Below are 26,168 nucleotides of genomic sequence, written 5' to 3'. Positions count from 1 at the left end.
TTATATCCCATAATTTAAAGCTAAGTCTTAAGTAAGAATGTTTTCTCAAATATTTGAATATTGATATTTTGATATGATATTAGATACAGTGACCATAGTTCATTATCCTCAAACGGAGGCAGGATGGAAAATTTATATTACCACTGTTGCCAGAAAACCCAGTGTCTGGTAATCATATTAGGTAGCACCTGATGTGTGGAATAGCTGTATTTTAGAACAGACTTTTTCTGATTGATTGAATGATTGATACTTTCCTGGTGCTGGTACCAGGGCTTGAACTAAGGCCATACATTCTTGGTCAGGGTTTTCTTACAGATGGTGCTATATACCACTTGAGCCTTGCCTCTAGCCCAGCATTTTGATTGAAAACTGAGTCTTACGGTTTTTCTGCCTGGGCTGGCTTTGAACCTCAGTCCTCCAAGATAGCCTCCTGAGTAGCTAGTATTACAATCATCAGCTACCAGTATGCCTAGCTTATTGTCTGATTTTTTTTTAAATTTACAAAATATATAACACATTTATTATAGGAGCTATATCGGTAAGCCCCTTTGCACCCTCCTTTAGGTGCTAACGCTTCCTCCAGGGAAAAATCTAAAGTGGAATCCTGTGGTATATACATTTGTGAGTCTTTTTTTTTTTTTAAATAGTACTTGAGATTCATCTATACTGTTGCAGGTATATACTAGTCTTCTGTGACTATTATGCTTTGTCTACTTCTGGAATCTAAACTATCAGTTTGGAAGTTGTTACAAATAGTGCTTTGATGAATACTCCTTTGATGGACATGTTTACATTAAGTATCCAGAAGTGGAATGGCTAATTATAGGGTCTGCATATGTTAAGCTTTTATGTCTCTAATCCTCGACCACTTTAACTAGTCAGGAAAGTATGTAGTAGTAACAGCATATTGTGGTTTGAATAGACATTTCCCTGATACCTAATGCTTCGGGTTGAGCATCTTCTTGTGAAATGCTCATCTTTGGTGTTTGGGGATAGAAAACTATATATCCCTTCACTTCACAGTATGTTATGTGGTGAACCTGGCTCTGTGACAGGGCCGTATAATAGAAAGAGGACAGGGAAAGACAACGTCTCACCATTGTAATGGCTGCGGCTTGAGGTATTAATCACTTCTAGCTCTAAGCCAGCCTGGGCAATGTTTTCTTGCCAAACTATAAAGGTAAACTTATTTCAGTTCTACCTTGCACTCAGACTGCCTCAGTGTTACCTTTTATTCCATTGACATACCTGTACCCCACATCTATTTCAACAACAATGTTTTGTTTCTAGGAAGTTGATGGAAAAAAATGTGTATTTAGCAAGGTGTGCTCTTGGGCCCACCACTCTTATCTCCCATGGTGCAGAACAAATTGCTTGATGTGGACAGATTGCCTGAAGGAGTAGACTTGATTGGGGAGAGAATGTAGAGGCCAGAGTTAGCAGAAGGAACCTCCTATCGCCCCACAGAGGTAAACTTAGGTAGGATCTGTGACCCCAGGGAGGGGTCTCCTCTACAGTTGGGTGTGAAAGCTAGCTGTGAGGCACCAGAAGTCCCTGGGCCTGTGGAAAGTTGTGCCTGCCCTTCATGGGGAGGAGGCTAATGACCCCCTGGGGAACTGAGTTTGGATGCAAGTCCGTCCCTCTTGCTGACTTGTCCAGGAGTGAGCTTGGAGTCGATTTGGGACTGTTCTCTATACTCTCCAGAGTCTGCAGAGTTCACTGAAGAGAAAGAACCTCAGCTTTCCAGCTACAAGTGTAACATGGGATGGAATTTGGTGGGGTTTGTTTTTTTTTGTCTGTCCTGGTACTTGAACTCAGGGCCCAGGTGCCATCCCTAAGCTTCTTTTGCTCAAGGCTAATACCACTTGAGCCACAATACCACTTCTGGCTTTTTCTGTTTATGTGGTTCATGCATCCCAGACAAGCTCTCTACTACCACTAAGCCACATTCCCAGCCTGGAATTTTTCTCATATGTGTCAGTTCTCTGAAATATGAAATTCCCAGGATCAAGCATGGAGACCAGGTAATAGAAACCAGCTTGTTAAAAGAAGTAATGTTCTAGGAATTGAAACTCCCACTCAGCATTAATAATTTGCCCCAGAATCTCCGAAGATGGATTTATTTTAGGTACTTAAAAATAGAAAGGCTTAATGGTTCTAATAGCACTGTTTATAGTAATAAATGAGATTTGGTAAATGAAATTCACTTGCTATGAATTATTGTTCTTTATCATAGACAGTAATTCAGTAGTTGTAGATCCACTAAAGGTGGAACTATAAAATAAATGTTGACAAGTGTAGGTGCATATACCAAACTGTAATCAGGTTTGCCTTCACAGGTAGTGTGGTTGACTATATTTCAAAATGAATGATGGACTACTTTAGAAGATACCGTACACATCTGCTTAATAACTTGAATGTTTTTCTTTTGGCAATACTAGCAAGAAGGCTCCCTTTGTGCTCAGCATTGCCTGAATAATCTATTGCAAGGAGAATATTTTAGCCCTGTGGAGTTATCTTCCATTGCCCATCAGCTGGATGAGGAAGAAAGGATAAGAATGGCGGAAGGCGGAGTCACTAGTGAAGACTATCGCACCTTTCTACAGGTACTTACTGTGTTGTTTGAAAAACATGCATGCTGCTTACAAGATAGGGAGCCTTTCTTCCTGGAGGGATCTGACATGTTAATTATAACTCTACTCTTGGCTTTGTAAATAAGAATGCACACCATGGTGTTTTAAGTAATATACACTAATGACAGCTTTTATCTTTCCTCATTTCCCACTACCCATCCCATCAAAATGAACAGCAGCCTTCTGGAAACATGGATGACAGTGGCTTTTTCTCCATTCAAGTAAGTATTCACCAGCATGTACTAAGTCCTTTTTGGGTCCCAGGCACTGGTTAAACTTACGTAATTGTGTGTGTGAGCTCTTGAGTTCCTCTCAGAGACTCTGTATACAGAGTACACAATTTGATGAAATTTGGGTACAGATAAACAGGGGCATTAGGACTGTTGGATTTTCATTCTAGTGTAGGACTTGTAAAAATTACTTTTCGGAGAGAATATCTAATTTGTATCTGGAAGCTGCTAGCTTTCATTCTAGTAATGTTACAGAATTTCAAGCTTATTATCTCTCAGGTAAATGTAATACTTTTGTTTCTTTTCATTTATATCAGCCTAGCAGGGTTTATTATAAGATATAGCTTTTTAATCTAATTTTTAATTTGTAGCTTTTTATGTGTCCATCCTAGGGATCCACTCCAGGACCTCAAGCCATGCCAGGCACCCCATGTACTCTACCCCAGGCCCTGTAATTCCCTTTTAATTCTATGCTTGTTTTTGTTGTTATTTTGCTGCTGCTACTGGGGCTTGAACTCAGAGCCTCGAGCTCTTGCTTGGCTTTCTTGCTTACAGCCCATGTTCTACTACTTGAGCCAGGGCCCTAGATCAGCATTTTCCTCCTTAATTGGAGATGGAATCTCATGAACCGTCTTGCTGGGACTGGCTTCAAACTGGGATCTTCTAGGTCTCAGCCTGAGTAGCGCAGATGATAGGCATGAGTCACTGGCTCCCAGACGGTGTCTGTTTGTTTGTTAATTTATTTACTTTGGCAGTACTTGCACATGTTAGACAGTCTACTCTGTTAATTCTAATAGTATGAGGTGTACCGACACTTGTTTCAGTGCCTGCCTCGTCTCCCCTCGTAGACTTCCCATTCTCCAGCAGTGCTTCCCAGTCCTTCACGGCATTGCTCAGCAGTCAGGGCCCCTGCAGCTGCATTGAGACCAGAGGCCAGAGTCTGCCCAGCTCTTGTCATTTCCCGTACATTCATTGTTGCTCTGGGTAGCAGTTTGTGTTTGCTCTGACCTCCTCGTTACGTTTTGTCTGTGCTTATAGCCGGTTTGCTTCACTCTCTTTATTGGCTTTTCTGGAGGGTAGTGAATTTTCAGAAATTTCCCTTTCATTCTCACACAGTTTAAAACAATCAGATTTGCCTTTTCTTCTACCGATTAGCAACGTATAATTACAGAATTCTGAAGTAGAGGGACTCTTCCATTTAAATCCCTTGGGAGAACTTATTTTTACTCGTCATTGTGGGTATCTGGAGTGGAGATGTAGATTTTTTTTTAAAATCAGTTTTATCTAAGAATTGTGTTTTCTGAGAATTATCAGAAAGCTGGTATAAATAGCATCCTTTTCAAGCATGCATGCATCAGTTATGGATTTAATGATATATCTTTGTGTGGACACACTTTTAGAACGTTTTAGGTAAATTCACATGTGATGTACAATTGGATATATAATTAATGTGGCTATACTACTTCAATTTGATTTGAAAAGTTGCTTTTAGCTCATGAAAAGTTGCTTTTTGTTTGTGTTTTTTTTTCCTTTAACAGGTTATAAGCAATGCCTTGAAGGTCTGGGGTTTAGAACTAATCCTGTTCAACAGTCCAGAGTATCAGAGGCTCGGGATTGATCCTATGTAAGATTTTTTTAAAGTTGTTTCTTTCTTTCTTTTTTTTAATTTGCTGTTTCTACATTTCTTTTTGAATTTTGATTTTTTAAGCTATAATTTCTGAATGAAGAAAAAGTAAAGTTTCAATGTTTTTGTTTTGATGTTCGCTGTTCATTCTTTCTGGCTTTCCTATTTCATCTTTTTGGTGTGTTTCTGAGCATCTGCTGGCAGCGTTTCCCAGCTCCCAGTGTTTGTGGCAGCCCCAAACTGATTTCCCAGTGGTATGGGTGGCTGTCATTTTGACACAGTATCACTAAACTGTGCAGAGAGCTTCATGTAGTGACAGTGTTGTATCAGGGCTTGTACTCAGGGCCTGACACTCTTCCCGGGAATTTTTACTCACAGCTGATGCTCTACCACTTGAGCCATGCCTCCACTTCTAGCTTTTTGCTGATTAATTGGAGAGAAGTGACTCCTGGATTTGTCTACCTGAGATGGCTTCAACCTTCTGTTCTCAGATCTCAGCTTTCTGAGTAGCTAGGATTATAGACATGAGCTACCAGAGCCTTGGCTATGTGTGATTTTCTCTTAAAAAAAAAAATCAATGATACTTTAGCCATAAACATCCTAAATTATAAAAAAGAAATTGCGTAATACTTGCTAGTAGACACAATAAATGAATATGAACTCATAATATTCCAACTTAATATTGTGTATTTTTTTTCTAGAAATGAAAGATCATTTATATGCAATTATAAAGAACACTGGTTTACAGTTAGAAAATTAGGAAAACAGGTAATATTTTTCCACCTTTCTCATCTTTTTTCCCCATTCTGTATTCTACTTGAAACTAAAATGCAAGGACTAGTACCTTTAAGATGGGACTCACCAGTGGTGTGTTGGCATGGATTCAGTCACTTGCTTACCTCTGCTGCTGGGGGTGGAACCCAGGGTCTCCTATGCTAAACACGCTGTCTGCCACTGAGCTACATCCATAGGCCAGAGTCAATAGGAGATACAATTTTGCTATTTTAAGAGATAATTATCAGAAGAAAAGAGAGAAAAAGAGAGCTAATGTCAGTTTTCTGATAGATTTATTTGTGGCCACCATTTAGAATGTGTGTCGTAATAAAAATTGTACTAAACAGTTCAGCTATGGCCACTTATTTAAGTGAATTTTTTTGTGATAAGTGTGTTTTGTCAGTGATTACATTTACACATGTTCATTTAGCATAGTACTGTCACAGAAACTTTGTCAGGCATACATGAAAACAACCAACTATGTTGATGTTTGCGTAACAAGATTACTCCAATGAGTCCAAGAATGTTGTACATATACATGGAACACTTGTATTATAAGCCATGGAATATGTCTTGAACAAGTTTTTTTTTAATTGAATAATTTTGTACTAGAATTTTACATCTTCAATAGAAAATTATTGGAAACCAGCTTGTACAATAGAAAGGAACAAATTGTTGACACATAGAACAACAATCAGTCTCAGGATAATTATATTGAATGTAGCCAGACACTTAAGCTCTACCTACCATAGGGTTTCACTTACTTAAAAGTCTAACAAATGGAACTACCCTGTGCAACAATAACACAGGCTCACCTTGTCTGTGAAGGGATGAGAGCAATGAGGAGAAATGAGGCACAGGCCTACAGGGAGGCAGGCTGCGGTGAATGTCTTCACAAATTCATGGGCGTATACAAACGTTAAAATATTTCAGATTGTATACTTGAAATATATGTGGTTTCTTGCATGTCAGTTATACCCCAACAAAACTGTTCTATATATCAAATGAAAAGCAAAGAAAATAAAGTCAAGAAAGAATGCATCAAGTTAAATCAGTAAAAGATAATTCAAAAATAAAAAACATGCTGTGATCTTTGAAGTCACTGGCAGCCACCAGAAGCAGCATTGTCTTAGATGATTTTTTTTTTTTTTTGGCCAGTCCTGGGGCTTGGACTCAGGGCCTGAGCACTGTCCCTGGCTTCCTTTTGCTCAAGGCTAGCACTCTGCCACTTGAGCCACAGCGCCACTTCTGGCCATTTTCTGTATATGTGGTGCTGGGGAATCGAACCCAGGGCTTCAATTATACGAGGCAAGCGCTCTTGCCACTAGGCCATATTCCCAGCCCCCTTAGGTGCTTATTGATTGGGACTATTCTGCCTTCTGTGTCCCAGCACCAAAATCCCTTGTTTTTTCTTAAAAGTCTTCAGAAGGGCTGGGACTGTAAGGAGATATTTTACAGAACTCCAGATTAGAGTCACCCAAAGCGACAAACACAGGGCAGAAGATTACCCAGTTATTTAACCACTCTGGCTTTGAGAAATTGGGATCCAGTATTATTTTTCTGTATTAAGTGACCACTGGATTTTTAAGGTCTGAAGATTTCGATGTCATACATTCCTTTTTTTTTTGCCAGTCCTGGGCCTTGGACGCAGGGCCTGAGCACTGTCCCTGGCTTCTTTTTGCTCAAGGCTAGCACTCTGCCACTTGAACCACAGCGCCACTTCTGGCCGTTTTCTGTATATGTGGTGATGGGGAATCAAACCCAGGGCTTCATGTATATGAGACAAGTTCTCTTGCCACTAGGCCATATTCCCAGCCCCTCATACATTCCTTTGTATTGACTTGTAAGGAAACTTACATGTTGTAAGTTACAACTTTTAAATGTTTAACTCTTCAAAATTGATTTCCACATTTTGAATCAATTTATCTTTGATAAAGACAGGTGTCAAATTTTGCTTTGTTACCATTGTTCTTTCTGAATTTATATTTGTTAAAAGTGCATTTTGCACTTTAGCTTGTTTCCGTGGAAAAGGTATTGGCGGTATGAAAATCCAGGAAAAATAATTGCTCCCCATGTTGACAGTAGCTTTAGAAACTGTGTCTGTGTGTTATGAGGATGCCTGTGAAATGGCGACTCCACTCTGTTCTTTACCTGGTGGCGATCTTGTGGAAGTGAATTGATCATTATGCTCTTCTCTTCCTGCAGTATCTGACATTTTCACAATTGTAGTGTTTAAGATAAAATCACCAATAGTGAGAAAAGTTTGTAGTTGGTCATTTTTCCCACATCAGTGTGATATTAATGTTAGACAGTTTGGATTTAATGATAGCTGTCATGAAAGACATTTAGAGCTACTATCATGTACTGTACTTTGGGGGGATTTAAATTTTATGACTTAAACTTCAAGGTGAATCTTTTTTCTGCCAACGGCCATACAAAATTATCATTCTAGGCCAACAGGCACAGGCAACCAACAAGGAACAAATGTGTCTGTCTTGTCATGGCCAGATGATTTTGTGCCAACTAGGCCTTACCCTTGCTTAAAGGAAAGCTTAAAACCTTAGTCATAAACCTCGAACACTGAACTTTTGTTTTTAAATATGACATTATACAAGTATTTTGAAGTTTTCATTTTGACATTGCCATTGCCTAGACACTCTTCCTGCATTTCAATGCTACATCTGTGTGCGTGCGTGCGTGCGTGTGTGTGTGTGTGTGTGTGTGTGTGTGTGTCCTGAGATTTCCACTCAAGGCCCAAGAACTGTCCCACTGTTCCTTGGCTTTTTTTTTTTTTTTTTAATGCTCTACCCCTTGAGCCATGACTTCACTTCGAGCTTTTTAGTATTTTGGAGAGAAGTCTCACAGACTTTCCTGCTTGGGCTGTCTTTAAATTGTGATTCCCCAAATCTCGGCCTCCTAAGTAGCTAGGATTATCCTTTTTTTTTTTTTTTTATGGTGGGACAAGGGATTAAACTCAGGGCCTTGTGCTTGCTAGGCAAGTGCTCTACCACTTGAGCTATGCCCAAGTCCTTTTGCTTTTAATTTGTTTTTCAGATAGGGTCTCACGCTTTTGCTTGAGCTGGCCTCTGACCATGATCTCCCTAGCTTCACCTCCTGAGTAGCTGAAATTGCAGGTGTGTGCCACCATGATCCTACTATTTTCACCTACTGAGTAGCTCTGTTCTTAACATGTGAGAACTCTTTATTATACATAAGCAAATATACTTGCTTAAATACTGATTTGTTTTTTGTTTGTTTTTTTTACAGTGGTTTAACTTGAATTCTCTCTTGACGGGTCCAGAACTAATATCAGATACGTACCTTGCACTTTTCTTGGCTCAATTACAACAGGAAGGTAAATACTGAAAATATAATGACATCTTTTCAAAGTAGCTAAACAAAATGTGGGTCATTACCTGTGACTATTCTGTACTGGCTCTCTGACAGTGATAGTAACATCATCCTCACATTTCAGGTGATGAACCTGGGCTGAGATTTGGGTGACACTGAGTAGAAGTGTACTTTCTTACCTAGACCTCCCCTGCTCAGGATCTTCCTTTGCCTTTATAGTTTTTCCTTTACCCCAAATAGCATTTTTTTTCTTGCATATTCCACATATCAGGGCCTAGAGGAAGGATGTGTAATTTTGTTTGTCTCTGCCACTTCTAGGCCAGTTCTTCCCTATGAAATACATGCCTTTCCTATGAAATACATGAACTAAAACTGCAGCTGCTCTTTTGTTTGTTTGTTTTTGTTTTTTGGTCATGGGGCTTGAACTCTGGGCCTGGGAACCATCCCTGAGTTCTTCAGCTCAAGGCTAGTGCTCTACCACTTGAGCCACAGCTCCATGTCTGGCTTTTTTGGTAGCTAATTGAGAGTCCACTCTTCTTAATTTTTTTTGTTCTACTTATTTTCTCAATCCACCATTGCTGCTATCCACTGTATTCCTCAGCTTCTTTCCCTTTGTCATTCATAAGTGACAAAAATCTCCACCTTTGTTACAATCTTGTTTCTGACAATTCCTACAGAGCAGATGGATATGACTTTAAAAATAATAACCTATGAGGGTAGGATGTAGCTCAGTGGCAAAGTGCTTGCCTAGCAACTGTAATGTCCTGGATTTGATCCCCAGTACCAAAAAAAAAGAAAAGACAAAAAAATGCATTTAAAAATAATAATAACTTACGGCCAGGCACCAGTAGCTTACACCTGTAATCCTAGCTGTTTAGGAGGCTGAGACCTGAGGATTGTGGTTTGGAGCTCACTGGGACAGAAAAGTCTATGAGGCTCTTATTGGTAATTAGCCACCAAAAAGCCAGAAGTAGAGCTCTGCTTGAAGTGATAGAGCCCTAGCCTTGAGCAAAAAAAAAAGCTCAGGGACAGTACCTAGAACCTTGAGTTCAAACTCTAGGACCAGCACAAAATAATAGTAACAATAAAATAATAACAATAACCTGTTGGCTGGTATTACTTTAAAGTGAATGATCATAAATGTCACATGAGCCTTTTGTGTGCTGCCTGCATTTTTGTACTGCTCCCCAAGGTGATTGTTTTACAACTTACCTCCTTTAAAACTGTAGCTACTTGCCTCTTCCTGCCTTACACACATCTTGGTTATATAAGTCCTTCCCTTGTATTCTATTGAGAATATAGAAGCAGTTAACACAGAACTTCTTTAACTTTCTACCAGCAAATCTGTCAGCTTGCTTCTGTCTTTTCTGTGATTGGAGCCAGGTAAAATAAATGAATTGTGCCGTGCATTGAACCGAGCCGAGGGCTGGATCCCAGCTCCTCCCTCTAGTCTGGATGTTCTTGTTTGGGCTCTCCATTCTCCTAAGGGTTTTGGGTTTTGCTTCTTGCTTCTTCCTTTTCCTTAGTGAAGAAGTTTTTGTTTTGTTGTTTTGTTTTTTTTTAATCTCCCCTGATTAAGAATAAAGCCTCTGAGCTATATATGGGTTTGTTAGCTGCATTCCCATTTTTAATTTTCCTCTTTAGACTTATCCCTAGTGTGCTTTTCTTATCCTTGACCCCATTCCAGTCTTTCCACTGTAACCAGTGAGCCACTGGTTACAGCGACTCAGTGTCACTGGTCTCAGTGTCACCAGTGGCCTCTGCACTGCCAGTGCCTGTTTTCAGTTCCCAGTCTTCTCTTTATTTGAGGGTAGAGTTGATTATACTCTTTTCTAAAAAGAACAAAATACTCTTCATTAAAAAAAAATTTTTTTTCAACCAGGCTGGCTGCTGGTGCCTCATGTTTATAATCCTAGCTCCTCAGGAGGCTGAGCTCTAAACATCATGATTCTAAGCCAACCCTGGCAGAAAGTCCGTGAGATTTTTATCTCCAATTAACTACCAGAAAGCTGGAAGTGGAGCTGTGGCTCAATATGAGTGCTGTCCTTGAGCAAAACAAGCTCAGGGATAGCATGCAGGCTCTGAATTCAAACTCCTGGACTGGTACCCCGTAAAATATTTTTTTTCAAACCAATATAAATAGGGAGAAAATAATCCATTGACCTCTCATATTCCCTTTACCCAGCTTTCATAATTACCTCATGGCTTATCTTTTATTTACATCTTGCCTACTTCTTTCCTCTTTATTTTGAGATGTTTTGTCATTTTCTTTGTGAATTTTTTGTTACTCTCTTCTTAAAATATAATTTATTATTATTATTTATTATTGTATAAAGCAGTTACAAGTTCATAAGTTGGGTAATGAGTACATTTCTTTTTTGGACAATGTCACCCCTTCCTTTGCTTTCTCCCAGTTTCCCCTGCCCATCCCTGCCCACAAGTTACATAGTTCATTTTCTACATAGTATATAATGAATATATACTATATACATATGTATATATGTATATGTCTATATATACATACATAGTATATGTATAGATACATGATTGCATTTATTCACCTTTTCCCTCTCCCTTTCTGTGTTCCCTCTCTACCTCCTTAGAAAGAAAACAAAAAGCAAAAAACAAACACTACCAACATTAAAAAACCCACTTGTTTCCATTTCCTGGAATTTGTTTCTATAAATAGTATTTTAAATGATCAGAGAAGTTATATCCTTTGGGTTCCTCTCCTAAGGGTATCTTCCATTAGTCTGTGTGTGATTTCCTAGAGTCCTGTGCAGGTTATTATGTCCATTTGTATTTTAGATCTAGCTTCCACATATGAGAGAAAACATGCACTGTTTGTCTCTGAGCTTTCACTTAACTTGATATGTTCTAGGTCAATCTATTCCCTGCAAATAACATATTACTCTTTCTAATGGATGAGCAAAATTCCATTGTGAATATATGTGTGTGTATGTGTGTATATATATATGTGTGTGTGTGTGTGTGTGTATATATAATATAATATACATAACTGATTCACTCATCTATTGAAGGGCATCTAGGCTGTTTCCAAACTTGGCTATTGTGAACATGGACATGCAAGTGTCTTTATCATATCCTAAGTTGGAATATTCTAGGTTATGCCCAAGAGGGGTATGGCTGGGTCATAAGGAGATTCTGTTTATGTTTTGTTGTTGTTTTTGTCAGCTGTGGGGCTTGCTCAAGGCCAGCACTCTACCACTTTCAGCTACAGCTTCACTTGTAGTTTTCTAGTGGTTGATTAGAGAGGCTCACGGGGACTTTTTGCCCAGGCTGACTTTGAACTGGGGTCCTCAGATCTCAGCCTCCTGAGGAGCTAGGACTACAGGCATGAACCACCAGCGCCCAGCATCTGTTTATTTTCTGAGCAACCTCCAAACCACCTTCCAGAGTGGTTGTACCTAGTTTGCATTCTACCAACAGTGCAGCAGGGTTTCTTTTTCTCTGTTCTTTTTTTTTTTTTTGCCAGTCATGGGGCTTGAACTCAGGGTCTGAGCACTGTCCCTAGCTTCTTTTTGCTCAAGGTTAGCACTCTACCTCTGTGAGCCACAGCGCCCCTTTTGGTTTCTTCTGTCTGTGCGAGGCAAGCACTCTATCACTAAGCCACATCCCTAGCTGGGTTTCTTTGTTCTCACATCCCTGCCAGCATTGGTTGTTGTTCAAATTCTCCATGTTGGCCAATCTATCTGGGGTGAGAAGGAATCTCAAAGTTGTTTTGATTTGTATTTCCTTTATAGCCAGGGGTGTTGAACATTTTCCTTATGTGTTTATTTGCTATTTTTCTGCGATTAATGTCTTTTGTATGTGTATACTGGTACTCTCTCTTGGACTCAGGTGCCCAACATTTTTTGTGTTTTGTGTTTTGGTGTGGGTACTGGGGCTTTGACTCAGAGCCTCATACTCTTACCCACCTGTTTTGCTCATGGATAACACTTTAGCATTTGAGCTGCATCTCCACTTCTGGCTTTCTGCTGGTTAATTGGAGATAAGAGTATCTTGGATTTATCCGCCCAGGCTGACTTCAAACTGCAATCCTCAAATCTGAGCTTCTTGAATAACTTCTTGAATAAGCATCCAGCCAGCTTTCTAAAAAGTGAAAACTGTTTTTTAAAATATATGGCCACAAGACTTCATCACACGATAAGAAAGTTAACCCCAGCAATTTCTTTTTTCTTTTATGATGCTGAGACTGGGACCTAATGCTCTAAGACTAGGAAAGTACTTTACCTCTCCTCTGCATACCCAGTATTCAAGTCTGTCTTTTCTCCAGTTGTGCACTGTGTCCAATGTTTTTGTGCTTGGGTTGAAACGACTGTACCACTGGATTGGTCTTTTTTTCTACATCTAATTGTAGATTTTCTTTTTCCTTGGTTTATTTATGTATTGAGGAATAATAAATAGGTCATTTAGGGTTCTGTCATTTATTAACTATAGTATATGTATACAAATAAACTTTTCTCAGCTGTTATTTGGTCATCTTGAAGCACCGTTTCTATAGGAAAAGGATTTTTTCCCCATTATCTTTTGTCTATGTCTGCGTTTGTCTATCCATCTGTCTGTGTACATGAACAGTAGCAGGCATTGGACCTGAGCCTTTGCACAAGTGAACAGAACCTATGCAACTAGTTATAATCTTACCTTTCATATTTTAGAATGAGTTGGTTATATTTGCCCTCCAAAGATGATCAGTTATTTTCTTCCTTTTAAGCTAAAGTGTTAACTGTAAGTGAATCAATTAAAGCATCATTTGAATGTTTCATCTTGTAATTATTACTGCTTAAATGATACCATCATAGACCAGTGGGAACTTGTTGATGTTTTTTCCCAAATCAGTTTTTCAGCTCTTACTAGTTGTTTTAGTTTATTTTTGCCTTTTTTTTAGGTTATTCTATATTTGTTGTTAAGGGTGATCTCCCAGATTGTGAAGCTGACCAACTTTTGCAGATGATCAGGGTCCAACAGATGCAGAGACCAAAACTTATTGGAGAAGAATTACCCCAACTGAAAGAACAGAGGTAAACGTTAAGCTGAAGCATAGAATATAATATTTCATTACAAGAATTGAGTTTCCATAATTGTGTTTAATGTGTAGTCCCTTGACCATTAAGGACTCCCTTTTATACCTTGCATTTGTTTTAGTCATTCATCTGCTCACTCAGTCATCCATTGTTTCATTCTGGTGGTACTGGAGATCAAACCCAGGGCCTTTAGCATGCCTGGCATGCTAAGTCTAGGCCCTATTTTTTTTTTTTTCAGTGCTAGGGATTGAAACTTGGTCTTCAAGCAAACTACAGCATCACCTCCTTATTTTTCTTGTAAGAGACCTAGGGCCTTGCTGTGTTGTCCAGGCTGGCCTCAAACTTGACATCTTCCTGTCTCAGCTTCCTGAAGAGCTAGTCTGTGGCTATAGACATAACACCCCTGTGCCTGACTAAAATGATTTTCTGTTTTAGCCAAATTTATTGAATCTGCCTAAATGAATTTTGAATTACTTGACACATTAACTTAGAGTTATAATGTAACACAATCTTTATATTACTGAACCTCTTCTACTAGAAAAATGTTTTTGTTTGTTTGTTTGTTTTATTGCCAGTCCTGGGGCTTGAACTCTTGGCCTGAGAGCTGTCCCTGGGCTCGTTTTTGCTCAAGGTTAGCACTCTGCCACTTGAGCCACAGTGCTGCCATTTCCAGCTTTTTCTGTGATTAATTGGAGATAAGAGTCATAGACTGGCTGGGAATATGGCCTAGGGGCAAGAGCACTTGCCTCCTACACATGAAGCTCTCGGTTCGATTCCCCGGCACCACATATATGGAAAACGGCCAGCAGGGGCGCTGTGGCTCAGGTGGCAGAGTGCTAGCCTTGAGCGGGAAGAAGCCAGGGACAGTGCTCAGGCCCTGAGTCCAAGGCCCAGGACTGGCCAAAAAAAAAAAAAAAAAGAGTCAAAGACTTTCCCGCCTGGGCTGGCTTCAAACCATGATCCTCAGATCTCAGCCTCCTGTGTAGCTAGGATTATAAGGATGAACCACTGGTGCCAGGCTAGAAAAATGTTCTTCAACTGACTTAATGTCTTCATTTTGCAAATGTCTTCATGTTATTTCTGAAATTGAAGATGGAGGTATAGTTATTATGGTGCTTTTGTTCTTTAGAGTCTTTCAAACAGATCTTGAACAAATCTTAGAAGGAAGCGAGGGGTCAGGAATGATGGATGAAGATGAGGAGGGTCTACAGAGAGCACTGACACTAAGTCGCCAGGAAATGGACCTGGAAGATGAAGAAGCGGATCTCCGCAGGGCTATTCAGCTTAGTATGCAAGGTATAAATTTTTTATGTGTGTTTTGTTTGTTGGTTGTGGGCCTGGGCACTGTCCCTGTGCTCTTCAGCTCAAAGCTAGCACTCTGCCGCTTGAGCCACAGTGTCCCCTCTGATTTTCTGGTGGTTAATTGGAGATAAGAGGCTCATGGACTTTCCTGCCTGGGCTGCCTTTAAACCCTGATCCTCAGATCTCAGCCTCCTGAGCTAGGATTACAAGTGTGAGCCACTGGCACCTGGCTGTATTATTTTTTTTTGTCTTTGAATAATTGATCCAGATTATTCTTAGTTTCTCTGAAGTTAATTTACTGTTAGAAGTTTTGACAGGGGCTGGGGATATGGCCTAGTGGCAAGAGTGCCTGCCTCGGATACACGAGGCCCTAGGTTCGATTCCCCAGCACCACATATACAGAAAACCGCCAGAAGCGGTGCTGTGGCTCAAGCGGCAGAGTGCTAGCCTTGAGCGGGAAGAAGCCAGGGACAGTGCTCAGGCCCTGAGTCCAAGGCCCAGGACTGGCAAAAAAAAAAAAAAAAAAAAAAAAAAGAAGTTTTGACAGGTACTGCAGAAGTATTAGCTAAGTATAGTAGCTATATTGTACAGCAATAGCTATATACCAGCTTTTCTTTTTAGATTTCTTATGCTATACGTCACTTTGCAATCTCTATATTAGGCCTATATTAGTTGCATTTAGTTAATACAGTTTTACCTCCAGTTACATTATTTGAACTAATGTGTACATTAGTTCAATACCTGCAACAATACAATACACTACATTGAGATTAATCTTTGAGGAGTCGGGTGGCTCTTAAACCAGTCGTTTCATAAATGCATGCCAGTGAACAGAGCAGAAAGGCCTGGGCAGAGAACATGAATCGATTCAACCAAAATTCAACGCTGTTGGACACCAGTGACTCATGCCTAAAATCCTACCTAGTCAGGAGGTTGAGATCCAGAGGATCCTGGTTTGAAGCCTGCCAGGGCAGTAGAGTCCACAAAACTCTATCTCCAAAATAAACAGTAAAAAGCTGGGCTGAATGTGTGGCTCAAGTGATAGATTGCCAGTGCAGCAAGCAAAGTGAATCCAGGTGCAAGGCCCTCAAGTTCAAACCCTGCTTCCAGTAGGAAAACAGAACAGAATACTTCCTGACTAGGTTAAGGCTTAAGCACACTTTTGTAACGGTAAAAGCCATCAACAGAGGGAAGTTCAGATGCATTCCGTAGGGAATGCAGGCAGAAGAAAATGCTGAGATACAGCTCAATGTGGCTTACTTAGAAGTATCGCCAGCATGGTGGTGCACACATGTAATCCCAACTACTCAAGGAAGTGGAGATCAGAAAGATCACAGGTTGAGGCCCAAGACTCCATGTCAACAAACTAGGCATGGCGACATACAACTGTATGACAGGCACGAGTCACTGGAGCCTGGCTTGCGGAACACTTCTAAAGTTTGCTCAAAGAAGAATAAGATGACTTGAGTTGGTAAAGAAAACAGTTGTTATTTGTACTGCATTATTTTGTTCTCAGGTAGTTCCAGAAATGTACGTCAAGATACTCCACAGCCATCAAGTACAAATGTTGCTTCAGAAGAGCTCCGGAAGAGAAGAGAAGCCTACTTTGAAAAGTAAAGTAGTTGGTACAAATTAAAGATGCATACTTAGTATTTGCTTTGGCTATTTAGTCTTTAGGCAAAATAGTTGGTTCACAGAGGTTAGGTAATAACCAATGAATTTAAAAAAATTATAGCAGATAAAGTATGAAATAAATTTAGATATAGAGGGCTGGGTACCAGTGGGCTTATGCCTGTAAACCTCGCTATTTAGAAGCCTGAGATCTGAGGATCGCTGTTGAAGCCAGCAGATAGATGTTTGAAGACTCTGTGAGACTCTTATCTACATTTAATCACTAAAGAGGTGTAGATCAAGTAATAGAATGCCAGGCTTGAGTGAAACAGCTAAGAGAAAGCCCAGGCCCTGAGTTAAGCCTCAGAACTGGCACACACACACACACAAAAAAAGTGTTTATAAAGGAAAAACTTTGTTCTAGTGTCAGACAGCACGACCTGAGATTAGATTAGGTATAAGATTTGTTCATCAAAAGAAAAATGGAGGCCTGGTACTGGTGGCTCACACTTGTAATCCTGGCTACTCAGGAGGCTGAGATCTGAGGATCAGGTTCAAAGCCAGCCTAGGCAGAAAAGTCCATGAGACTTTTATCTCCAATTAACCAACAGAAAATCAGAAATGGCACTGGGCCTCAAAGTGATAGAGTGCTAGCCTTAAGCAAAAGAACTCAAGGATAGCACCATAACCCATAAAAAGAAAAGAAAAAGAAAAATCGAGTAATGGAGTTAGGGCAAAGGAAGAGAAATGCCCACTTATTGTTTGAATTGGCTTCTTGGGTACCTACTAACTCTTCAAAGTTATCTGTGAGGTAGTAGAAGAAATATTTGTGCTAAGTGTGCACAGTCCCAAACAGAGGTGGTGGATGGTTCGTGGTCCTGCACATTGCTCTTTCAGCAGGAAACTAGAGACCCTGGGGTACAGAGCGATCATACCTCTGCATCATCCAGCTCCTAAACCCTCATATCAGGTCCAGCCTTACAAGTGCTCACACAGAGATTTCTAAGACCCTATCAGAGCATCATCCTTTGTAGTTATCTTCAGTAGTTATCTTTTATTTATATAGTTATCTATTTGTAGTTATCAGTAGTCCTCTTCCCTTTTTTTTTTTTTTTTTTTTTTTTTGGCCAGTCCTGGGCCTTGAACTCAGGGCCTGAGCACTGTCCCTGGCTTCTTTTTGCTCAAGGCCAGCACTCTGCCACTTGAGCCACAGCGCCACTTCTGGCTGTTTTCTATATATGTGGTGCTGGGGAATCGAACCCAGGACCTCATGTATACAAGGCAAGCACTCTTGCCACTAGGCCATATCCCCAGCCCCTTCCCTTTTCTTTTTTGTAAACACTATTTGTAAGATGCTCAGATTCTCTGATTCCAGGTCAGAAACAAAAGGCAGTCAAGCTGACCAAATTCAAAGTCCTAAGTTCAGGACCCAGTACCACCAAAAACAGTCAAGAAAAGAGGCAGTGAGTGACTAATGCTTTTTAGTAAACAAATATGTGTTCAACTAATACCCTTTTCAAATGTTTGGGAATTGGTATGCCTCCTTCCTGGTTGGAGGGTAGTTGACTTCGGTTGGAGATGGTTCACCAGCATAGGCTTTTATCCTCAGCCTCCTGGTTTGACCTAACCTGGTACGAACTTGAGAGCCAAAGAGTATTATACATATTCTCAGTAATATTAGATAGTCTCATAATAATAATCATATTTGCAAAATATTTTACATGGCCACATGTTGCTGAGAGGAGTTATGAGCTACTTTCTTGGCTGTTTGTTGGTTTGTTTTTTGTGCTGGTCCTGCAGGTTAAACTCAAGACCTAGCTCTCTTGCTTGGCTTTTTGCTCATAGCTGACTTCCTACCACTTGAGCCACAATCTACAGTCTAGCATTTTTGCTAATTAATTAAAAATGGAATCTTGGGACTTTTCTGCCCAGTTTGGGTTCAAACTGTGATCATCAGATCTCAGCATCTTGAGTAACTAGGATTACAGCTGTGAGCTACCAGTGCTCCATTTGGTGGGTTTTTTGTTGTTGTTGTTGCTTTTGTTTTTGTTTTTAGTTTTTTTGCCAGTCCTGGGCCTTGGACTCAGGGCCTGAGCACTGTCCCTAGCTTCTTTTTGCTCACTCTGCCACTTGAGCCACAGCACCACTACAGGCTGCTTTCTATATATGTGGTGCTGGGGAATCGAACCCAGGGCTTCATGTATCCGAGGCAAGCACTCTTGCCACTAGGCCATATTCCCAGCCCGTGGTGTTTGTTTTTTAATATTGGCTGGCATTAAAACTTTAGAAGCCAGGCACCAATGGCTTATACCTGTAATTCTAGCTATTCAGGAGGCTGAGATCTGAGGATCATGGTTCAAAGCCAGTCTTGGCAGGCTTTGGGCAGGAAAGTCTATAAGAGTCTTATCTCTGAAAGTGGAGTTATCACTCAAACAGTAGAATGCTAGCCTTAAACAACAACAAAAAAAAGCCTAAGGGACAATGCTTAAGCCTTGAGTTCAGGCCTCAGGACTGGCACAAAAACAAGCAAAAAACCAGTGATAGATAAACAAGAAATAGGTAAAGATGAGGTTGTGTTCTTGTTGGCTTGCACCCTAAAGGGGAAGCCAAACAGAAGAATATGTATGTGGTGGTGGTTAAAAAAAAAAAAAGAAGGAAAAGAAAGTCATAAATTTCTACGTATCAAGTTAGCTACTTGAAGTGGAGTTTTGAGAGCATCTCTGGGAGGTGTTTTAAGTTCAGACCTGAATGATGAGAAGGAACTAGCTATGGAAAGGTCACATTAACTTGAATACTAATTTGAGATGCTTTATCTGTTTTCTCAAAAGTGGCTTCTAACAGTATTAAGGATCTGTAAGCTAATCATTGCATAAAAACAAGTCCCAGATCGGGCTGGGAATATGGCCTAGTGGCAAAAGTGCTTGCCTGGCATACATGAAGCCCTGGGTTCAATTCCCCAGCACCACATATATAGAAAATGGCCAGAAGTGGCGCTGTGGCTCAATTGGCAGAGTGCTAGCCTTGAGCAAAAAGAAGCCAGGGACAGTGCTGGGGTTCTGAGTCCAAGGCCCAGGACTGGCAAAAAAAAAAAAAAGTTCCAGACACTCTCAAGCCACTGATTTAAATAGCTCTTAATTTGTTTCATGCTCAGATTTTATACCTGAAGGAGGAAAACTCTTGTACTATTTTAATATTGGTATATGTCTTATCCTTTTAATTATTAGAGTATTCTTGCCTTCTCTGGTATTTATGCCAGTGGCTTTTGATATGTAGAACAGCTTATTTTCTATCAAATAGATCTTGTGATGTATTTATTCTCAGAGCTTTTTGCATTTGTTTCATAACATATATTTGCCTCTGAATGTTTCAGGCAGAAGCAGCAGCAGCAGCAGCAAGTAGACCCATCAGGACAGGTTTCATATCCGTGTGAAAGGCCGACAACAAGTTCAGAAAGACTTGGGAGTGATCTAGGTACCAGTCTCTGAAATTGACCCATGATTTATTTGCATGCTCTACTTGACTCACAGCTTCCATGTGATTTGTGCTTTATTTTCTTTTTCTTTACTCTTTAATCATATTAAAACCTAATAATTTTTTGCCAGTGCCAGGGTTTGATCTTAGGATCACATGCCTGCTTGACATGCATGCTCAGCTTCCTTGCTTGGCTGGTCCTTTACCGCTACAGGCATGTCTCCAGACCAACTTTTTGCTAATTGAAGATGTAGTCTCTTGACCTTTTCTGTCAGGGCCAGCTTCAAACCAAGATACTTTGGATCTCAGCTTCCTAAGTAGAATTGCAAGTGTGAGCCACCGACACCCAGCTATTAATCATATTAAAACTCTTAAATGAATTTGTAATCTACTAAATTTCCCCCAAAGAGCAGCAAACTAGAAAACTTGATGAATAATAATTGATTTTAAAATTATAATTATTGTACTTAGGATGTCATAATAATTAGTACATTCTCCAAAAATTATCTGGAGATAATGAACATAAGTAGTTAGAAAATGAACATTTTTCCAAAATTAAAAAAAGACACTTGAGTATAATTCAGTGAACAATAGAAAATGTTAATCACTAGGCTTTGATTTATAGGTCTTTAACTTTGATGAATTATTGGTGGTAAAATTGAGTGAAAAATTAAACTGTCTGACAAAGGACTCAGAAGGAGAATCTGTAAAGAACTCTGAGAACTATACAGTAAGAAAACAACTCAACTGGATGTCAGTGGCTCACGCCTATAATCCTAGCTACTCTGGAGGCTGATGTCTGAGCTAGCTTGGGGAGAAAAGTCCATGAGACTTAACTCCAATTTATCACCAAAAATGCCAGATGTGTCCTGGTGCTGGTGGCTCTCACCTGTAATCCTAGCTACTCGGGAGGCTGAGATCTGAACATCAAAGTTTGAAGCCAGCCTAGGCAGGAAAGTCAGTGAGTCTCATCTTCAATTAACCACCTAAAAACTGGAAGTGGAGCTGTGCCTCAAAGTGGTAGAGTGCTGGCTTTAAGCAAGAAAGCTCTGGAATAATGCCTAAGCCCAGAGTTCAAGCCCCATGACTGGCTGAAAAACAAAATGAAAGGGAAGAAAACAATAAATGGGTGAAAGATTTAAAAAGGCATTTTACTACCTAAGCTACAAAGATGACAAGCACATGCAAAGATGCTCAGGATCATTCGTTGTTAGGGTGCTGTGGCTCAAGTGGTAGAGTGCTAAACTTGAGCAAAAAAAAGCTCAGGGACAGTGTCTAGGCCCAGAGTTCAGGCCCCACTACTAGCACACACCCAAAAAACAACAACATCAGAAAAAACAGTGATCAAAGATGGAAGCTTACACCCATAATCCCAGCTACTTGGGAGGCAAAGAATCAGAGGATTGGCTGTCTCTTGGATGTTTAGAGTAGGGCTGGGGAAAGAACTGACCAAGACAGAATAGGAGAAACAAAATTTTATTAGGATGCAAAAGGGACATACAAAAATGACATAGTGGGCAACAGGCCAGCCAGAGTGGTATGCAGACAGGGTCAGAACTGGGATTTATGGTTGAAATTGAGCTGCATCATATGTGGAATCTCCATCTTTGCAGCTTCCTGAGAATTGACAGTTACTTCCAAATAGAAATGAATTATTAATACACACAGTAAATCTGAAGTGTACTGTGCTCAGTGAAGAGACATGTTCAAGGCTGTTTTCGCTTTATTATCCATATACTTCCTGAATTATTCCATTTAAATGAAAGGGAAAACTACAACTGAGAAGATAGTGGTAGTGGCCTGTTATTGGGGATTGGTCACCAGGGGGCAGCACAGCGTAATTTGGAGGGACAATGGAATGGTGTATATTTTGATGGTGGTATTGATTATACAACTCCCTGCATTTGTCAAAGATTCTAAAACGGTAAAAAGGGTGAATTTTACTCTTTTTTTATTAAAAATCATTTTTCAAAAAGGAAACTGCTATTCAAACAAATCTATTTCCTAAGAATTTAGGAAATTTAGAGAAAGAATTTAGGAAATTTAGAGGAAGTTTTGAGAAAGGCTGTGTTTTCTTTCCCACCAGGTGATTCCATGAGTGAAGAAGATATGCTTCAGGCAGCCGTGACCATGTCTTTAGAGACTGTTCAAAACAATTTGAAAACAGAACGGAAACAGTAATCCCTCTACAAATCATTTCGATATTCACGCTTCCTAACATTGTTCTGCGTGATTACAGCATAGGGTCCATTTTGGTCATGTGTCAGAGGTACCAGTAGGAAGGGAGACATAAGTGTGCAGACCAAATGATGAAAGAGTAAAACATGGGCCAGGTGCAGACTCGCTTATGATCCTCCAGACACTAGCCAAAGAGACATTTAGCAATTAAAGAATTTTTCAATAGTTTTTCTAAATGTACCTTTTTTGTTTTTTTTCCCCAGTGTGCAATATCTAACGCCTAAATTTAGGGCCCCCCTATTACAAGCTCACCAATTAGCTCTTGCCACAGAACTTGTACTATACTGTTGTTTTCCTTTTCATTCTGCTGTAATTTGGTTCATGTTCATCATCTAATAATTGCTCTTCTTTTGCATTAACCAAATTGACCTTTTAGGAAAGTGTCTCTCTCATCTTTCTTGATACTATTGAGAGTTTCAGAAACATCTGCCTTTCCTCCCTTAATTGCATGTACTGTGCACTTGGGTGTTTTCTTTTGTTATTTTCTGTGATCACAGTTTCTCTGCTATCCGCTTTTCACATTGTTTTCTTTACTTGTTTTTTTTTTTAACAATCCTTTTGGAAGCTGGTGATTTTTTTCTGAGGGTTTGCTTTTAAGTTGTCTATGGCGGGATCATTATTTCATGAGTTTGGTGCATTCCTAAACTCTGAAATCAGCTTTGCACATATATTTGAGAATAAACGAGCTTTTCGTTTTGTTTTGAAATGTGTGAGCAAGTGCTTTCTCCTATGCCTTGTGGATGTCTTTTCAGTTATATCACAATCTCTGTTTCCTTGTAACCCTTCTTCTTGTACCTTATTATTTCTTCTCCAATTGAGAAAGGTAGGGAAAGCACAGTACACAGCAGAGTAACTCCTAAGACTTAACACATGCACCCACTGTGAATATATGATATGTGAAATTTGGCCCCTGAGTTTAGGTTAGCAGTGGGTTCATTTTATCTATTTTTCTATGACTGGAGCTTTGTGTTCTGTTTACAGCTGGTTCCTGGAATGTAGATATCTGCTTCGCAAATTTTAGCAGTGTAGCTAAACAGAGATGGTGATCTGGAACATGAAAATAATTAACTAATGAAATTTATCATGTAATTTCACATTTGCATCATGTCTAAATAGCTTAAGAATTGTAGAAGTCACAGTACGTAATGAACTTGTAAATAAGAAAGTCCTTAATTTTGATAAACTTTCTTTTATGGGGATATACAGTTTCTTGCTAGGTCACTACAGTGGCATGATTTGGGTGAAAATTAACCATGTCTGTCTGGAGTGGGTGTTTTAGATTGTTACTTGCTCTCTATCCCTTACTCCCCAATCCTTGAGGCCCTTATAAATGCTGAATTGTACATAAACTAGAATTCAAGAAGAAATAGCAGCCAACTATGTAGAGAAGTACGGATACGGTGTGTTACGCCAATGATGTAAAGAAGTCTAAGTATGGTGTGTTACCCTAATGGTGTGCGTGGCCGCACACATTTTATCAGGGAAAGTTTTTTGATGTAGGATTTATTGCTAACTAAAAGAGATAAAAATATTTTTATTTATGATTAGGAAATAACTTTTTCTTGGATAGAACAGATATTTTTAGTCATGGTTTTTGTGCCAATTAATTTTTTTCTGAAGTTACTATCACAAAATCAGACATTATTTTTTAAAATCTAAGGTTTTCTTTTAATAATTGAAAATGTTTCAGAAAAACTATGGAACTTTAAAACTACTAGGGGTGTTTGAGTTTCGTGCCCCTCTCTAAGATTTGCAAATAAATATGCTGTCATTGGGCATTTGTGTCGTCATCACAGTGAGTCATATTTCCCATGGACACTTGGCCTTTCACTTGTTTCCTTTGAAAAACTACATTAAACTTTCATATACTTGATGAGCTACCTAGTACAAAAGCAGAAAAGCTAATATGCAGTGCAGAGTTTTTATTTTAGAGCTTTATAAAATTTATATATTATACATCTCAATTCAAGCAAAAGGGAAAGAGAATATGTCATATTGAGAAAATATGGCTCTTTGACTTTCATTAGGGGCTTTTGAAGTAGAGCTGAACATACACTGGATATATTTGAATGTGTTTAGTTTGTTATTAAACTCCCAGATTGGGCAGGCAGATCTGGAATCCCCATTGATCTTCCATCTCGTTTGGCCTAAATTTATCTGAATGTTTAGATTCTGTTCTTGATTAGTTAATTGAAGAAAATGCCATTGCTTATAAATGTGGTTTAAAGAAAAATTGTCCTGCTAAGAACTATGTAAAGATTTCCATTCTGTTTTACTAATTGGGAACACTTTTATGTTTACTATTTAAACTATTTCTAACGTATAATTTGTCTTGCCAGGATTAAATATGTACAGTGATGATGTTAGTGTTACAAGATTGAGCAACTTGGGAAATACCACTTCCATGTTTTTAGATGTCATGGATTTGATGAGTAATTTACATTTTAAAAATTCAGAGTAAGCCAGGCTCTGGAGGCTCACACCTGTAATCCTAGCTACTCAGGAGGCTGAGATCTGAGGATCATGGTACAAAGCCAGCCCGGGCAAGAAAATCCATGTGACTCTTATCTCCAATATAATACTCAGACAAAGCCAGAAGTGGCGCTGTGGCTCAAGTGGTAGAGTGCTAGCCTTGGACAAAGGAAGCTCAGAGACTACGCCCAGACCTAGAGTTCAAGCCCCAGGAACAGCAACAACAACAACAACAAAGGAGCTTCCTCCCTACCCACTCCCCCCGCAAAAAAAAAAAAAAAAAAAAAAAATTCAGAATAGTAACATACAAATATTTCAGTAGTTAAATGATTTGTTGAAAGGGTTGCTTCAGACTCTACACTAAACTATCATCTTGGCCAAAAAGTTTACAATTCACAAAATATTTTAAGGAGGTGCTTTTTTTCTTTAAAACTTGATTTTCATTAAGGCTTTATTCATGATGCCAAAGTTAATAAGAAAGCCGAAAACTAGTTGAGTATTACTATTGACAAAACTACTATGTCTATATGGTTTTCTTTAGCACCAAATTGAATACAACGAATTGTATTCTGGTTATATTCAATGTAGACATTATTTTTAAATAATGCCAGTGCCAAGAAAAATTCTTAAAACTGACTCACTGGACTTGTACAAATCCAAAGATTCGGGGCATAATTTAAATATGTCCTGATTTTAAAAATCTTACTTTGGAAAATATTGATCTTTAAAAATTTTAGGAGAATTCTGTAACATTGAAACTTCCTATTAAAAACTTTCAGATATGACGGTGTAGCTCAGTGGTGGAACACTTGCCCACCATGCGCAAGGCCTTGGGTTCAATCCCAAGTACCAAATAAACTAACACCTAAAACCTTTATCTGCAATTGGAGAAAGGCTTTAGGCTAGTGTTTTCAATGTGACTTTTATAGCTGAGGAGGTAGCCCTGTAATAGTCTTACCTAACATGTCAAGGGCCCTGGGTTCAGCACCTAGATGAAATAAAACTTCTAAAAGTGAATTGTTCATTGGTCTTACAAGTATGAAGATATATGTAAACTTTTTAATTAAGAAAAAAAAAGATTGGATTATGTGATTGTAATGTGAATGAATAATTTTCCATGGTTTCATGTTCAAAGTAACTCCATTCTAATCCCTTTTCAACATCTTTGCCTAAAGAAAGAGACTGGCTTTCTACTGTATTTTCAAAGTCTTATACATAATAGAAAGTTTTGTTTGAAACTCTCATAATGAAAAGGTATTTCACATAATTTCTGAATATTGATTTTTTTATAATTTGAGAAATACTTCAGCTATTGTTTATCCCAAATATCTGGCATTTTAACAATACAACTAAATTTATGGCAGTTGGCATGTTTAATACAAGTGAATTAATACATATTTTAGAACTGGATTGGTTT

At 39.2% G+C, this 26,168-nt stretch overlaps 1 protein-coding gene and 1 long non-coding RNA gene across 10 annotated transcripts in view; one reads left to right on the top strand and one right to left on the bottom strand.

Moving 5' to 3' along the window:
* Atxn3 (ataxin 3) overlaps window positions 1-24,054 on the top strand; it is a 27,630-nt gene extending 3,576 nt beyond the window's left edge. For 3 of the 9 annotated variants that reach the window (XM_048362168.1, XM_048362171.1, XM_048362172.1), the window contains exons 2-11: window positions 2,442-2,606; window positions 2,810-2,854; window positions 4,402-4,487; window positions 5,189-5,255; window positions 8,529-8,616; window positions 13,522-13,654; window positions 14,787-14,953; window positions 16,476-16,572; window positions 19,941-20,041; window positions 22,125-24,054. In XM_048362168.1, the coding sequence (XP_048218125.1) occupies window positions 2,442-2,606; window positions 2,810-2,854; window positions 4,402-4,487; window positions 5,189-5,255; window positions 8,529-8,616; window positions 13,522-13,654; window positions 14,787-14,953; window positions 16,476-16,572; window positions 19,941-20,041; window positions 22,125-22,222 (1,047 nt within the window). In that variant the 3' untranslated portion in view covers window positions 22,223-24,054. Of the gene's footprint in view, window positions 1-2,441; window positions 2,607-2,809; window positions 2,855-4,401; window positions 4,488-5,188; window positions 5,256-8,315; window positions 8,396-8,528; window positions 8,617-13,521; window positions 13,655-14,786; window positions 14,954-16,475; window positions 16,573-19,940; window positions 20,042-22,124 lie in introns of those variants that run through there. The other 6 variants (XR_007213176.1, XR_007213177.1, XM_048362170.1 and 3 more) reach the window with 6 other exon arrangements.
* Window positions 1,884-26,168, bottom strand: LOC125363146. Its single transcript, XR_007213179.1, has 4 exons — window positions 26,094-26,168; window positions 25,111-25,116; window positions 5,951-5,960; window positions 1,884-1,894 (listed from the first exon to the last, which is right to left on the bottom strand). It is a non-coding gene; the product is annotated as an uncharacterized LOC125363146 (long non-coding RNA).

The sequence above is a fragment of the Perognathus longimembris genome, chromosome 14 (genome assembly GCF_023159225.1).
Source record: "Perognathus longimembris pacificus isolate PPM17 chromosome 14, ASM2315922v1, whole genome shotgun sequence".
NCBI classification, from domain to species: Eukaryota; Metazoa; Chordata; class Mammalia; order Rodentia; family Heteromyidae; genus Perognathus; species Perognathus longimembris.
This window is presented reverse-complemented; position numbering and strand designations above follow the sequence as displayed.